The 2,662-nt window shown below is 51.8% G+C and overlaps 1 protein-coding gene across 1 annotated transcript in view; it reads right to left on the reverse strand.

Moving 5' to 3' along the window:
* Oasl (2'-5'-oligoadenylate synthetase like) overlaps positions 1-2,378 on the reverse strand; it is a 17,185-nt gene extending 14,807 nt beyond the window's left edge. Inside the window, exon 1 of the mRNA XM_051161681.1 lies at positions 2,145-2,378. Within this exon, the coding sequence (XP_051017638.1) occupies positions 2,145-2,342 (198 nt within the window). The 5' untranslated portion in view covers positions 2,343-2,378. The remainder of the gene's footprint in view (positions 1-2,144) is intronic.
* Between the last annotated feature and the right edge of the window lie 284 nt (positions 2,379-2,662).

Raw genomic sequence — 2,662 nt, forward strand, 5'->3', positions numbered from 1 at the left:
TTGCTCTTGGGTGTGGCTCTCATTTAGCAGGTTAAGGGGAGGAGAAAAGAGGCTTAGCAGTTAGCATCTGTTGCCATCAAAACTTATTCCATTTGCCGAGCCTTCCTCTTCCTATATACTTTCTAGCTTATCCTCCTTTCTCAGGTAGGTCACGAGGGAGTGGTGCAGACAATGGCCCTGCCCAAGAGACAGTCCCACAGGCCAGAAAGAAAAGCCCTGGGCAAGCATCGCAAGGAGACCTTTGTTTCTGAGAATTTACCCTGAGAGAACCTTTGGGCGGCTTTCCTCAGTGCCGGGCAACGCCAGAGGTTGTTTGTGATGCTGCTCACAGATGGGCAGACCACAGGGCTTGAGATGTGAGGCGTCCAGCCAGAGTCACACAGTGGAAGAAGGGAAAAAGCTCAGGGTCAAGTCCAGGTCTGGGCAAAACTATGACTGCCACTTCTAAGTCATGTGACCCAAGGCCTTAGAGACAGAATGGGTTGTAAGGAAGGCAGCGGCTCCAGGCTGCTAAATTCATCCGAAGAGAGAAAGTTAAAGCCTTATTTAACTGGGAGTCCAGAGTCTTAATTCTAGCCTGGCTGTTGCGACCAATTTAGTGTGTGTCACCCTCTCTGTGAGTCGGTCTTCTTAATATTTAAATAAAAAATTGGCCGAGGGTAATTCTCCAATGGTGTGTGTGTGTGTGTGTGTGTGTGTGTGTGTGTGCACGCGCGCATGTGTGTATGTGTGTGTGTGCGCATGCATGTATGAGCATGCTAGTGGTTAACCTTGGATACCATTCCTTAGCATGTCCATTTTGTTTTTTGACACAGGCTCTTTTACTGTGCCCTGGGGCTTGCAGATTCTTCTAGGCTGATGGGCCAGGAAGTCCTAGCAATTCCCTGGCCTCTGCTTCCTCAGGGCTGGAGGTATAAGTGTGAGCAACCACACTCAGCTCTTTACAGGGGTACTGGAAAGCAAACTCGGGGGTCTTCAGCTTGCATCTGTCCCACCCCCTCCCAGGGTCTGTTGAACTCTGCCTATCTTGAGTTTGCGACCCTAGCTGGGCTGGGGGTTGGTTGGATAAGGCAGCTGGGAGGAAGAGGATTTAAGGGGGAAAAAATCTTAGTGAGAAACTTGGGCAGCAGTTCGAGTAGTCAAATTTAAACCCCAGCTCTAACGCCAGCTGTGCAACTCTGAGCAAGCCACACAACCTCGCTCGGCCTCCATTTTAAGGATCTTTCTATTATCAGAAAATTAAAACAGGTTAAAATAGGAAAAAGATACAAAGGCCTCCCAGGTGCCCAGCACATCTGAACTGGCCACGTCTGTGTCTGTCTTTCTTTTGTGCTAAGGCTTGAGTCCAGAGCCTCATGTTGCTGGGACTGCACTCCAGCACTGAGCTAAAAACAGCCCCACCGTGGCTTCATTGCAGCCACTTAAAGTGAGTAGCAGACAGCAAGGAACTTTGCCCCAAAACAGTATAGCACATGAATCCCGAAAAAGAGAGCCTCACAACCCCAGGAGGTGCAATTAAAACAAACAGCAATTCTCTCTCTCTGTCTCTCTCTCTGTCTCTGTCTCTCTCTCTCTGTCTCCCTCTCTCTGTCTTTCTCTCTCTGTCTCTGTCTCTCTCCCTCTTTTCTCTCTGTCTCCTCTCCCCCCTGCTTTTCTGAGACAGCTTTTCTGAGGCTGGCTTCCAACCCAGGATCCTTTTGGTTCCAGCTCCCAAGTGCTGGGATTGCAGCTGTAGGGTTCCAGGTCAGGCTCCCCCAACTCCATTTTACAAACTATATCCCAGGACCCAATGAGAGGCCTTGCCTTGGGTGCAGCCATGATAGCCGTTACACTGCTGAGTCTTTGTTAGGCGCATCCGTAGAGCGGGGGAGTGGGGGGTGGGGGGGGGGGAAGAACAGTCTCTCTCACAGGGTACAGACCTTAATGACAGAATGTTAAGGATTTAGGCTACTCTACCCCCCAAAGGTGGTCTATTGTTGCCTTCTTTATTGATTTACTCTTTTCAAGGCAGTATGGGGTTAACTGGGGTGCCCTGAGAGGTCAGAAGTGTAAACTAGGGACCATGAGGCAGAGGGACCCCTCTGGCACCGGGTTCTGCCCTCTCTCCCCCATCCTGCATGGCAGTGGAGAGGCCCCAGTCTTACCTTGACCACCTTCAGCACCCGTGCGTCTCGGGCCAGGCCAGCCTCTCCACGGAAGTTCTCCTGCCTCAGGAACTGCTCCACCGCCTGCACGGTCTCCAGAACCTCTTCCTTCCATTCCCGGCTTGGCTGCACCCACTGAGCCACGAAGGAGTCCAGCTTGGAGGCTGGGAAGCTGTACAGCTCCTGGGGTACTGCCATGTCTGTGGCTACTGCCCTGCCTGCTGATGCAGCCTATATAACCAAGAACCCACCCACCTCCTGGCTCACACCTCCTTTTTTTTAAAGGGTGCTCCCTTCCAGCTGACCTCTAGCACCTTATGGTGAAAAGGGTGGGAAAAGAGAGAAACTTGGGAGCCCTGGGCTCCTTGGGGGTCCCCTTCTTGGAGATTTACTATCATGGCAGGTGTACTGAGGGATGGGAGGCTGGGGCGAGCAGGTTGGAGCCGCCTTAACAGGCTTGGCATCTGGCCAGCTTTTGGGCTGTAAGTTTCGATTCTCAACTTTTGGAGTTTCCTTTC

This window comes from Acomys russatus, chromosome 19 (genome assembly GCF_903995435.1).
Source record: "Acomys russatus chromosome 19, mAcoRus1.1, whole genome shotgun sequence".
Classification (NCBI taxonomy): domain Eukaryota; kingdom Metazoa; phylum Chordata; class Mammalia; order Rodentia; family Muridae; genus Acomys; species Acomys russatus.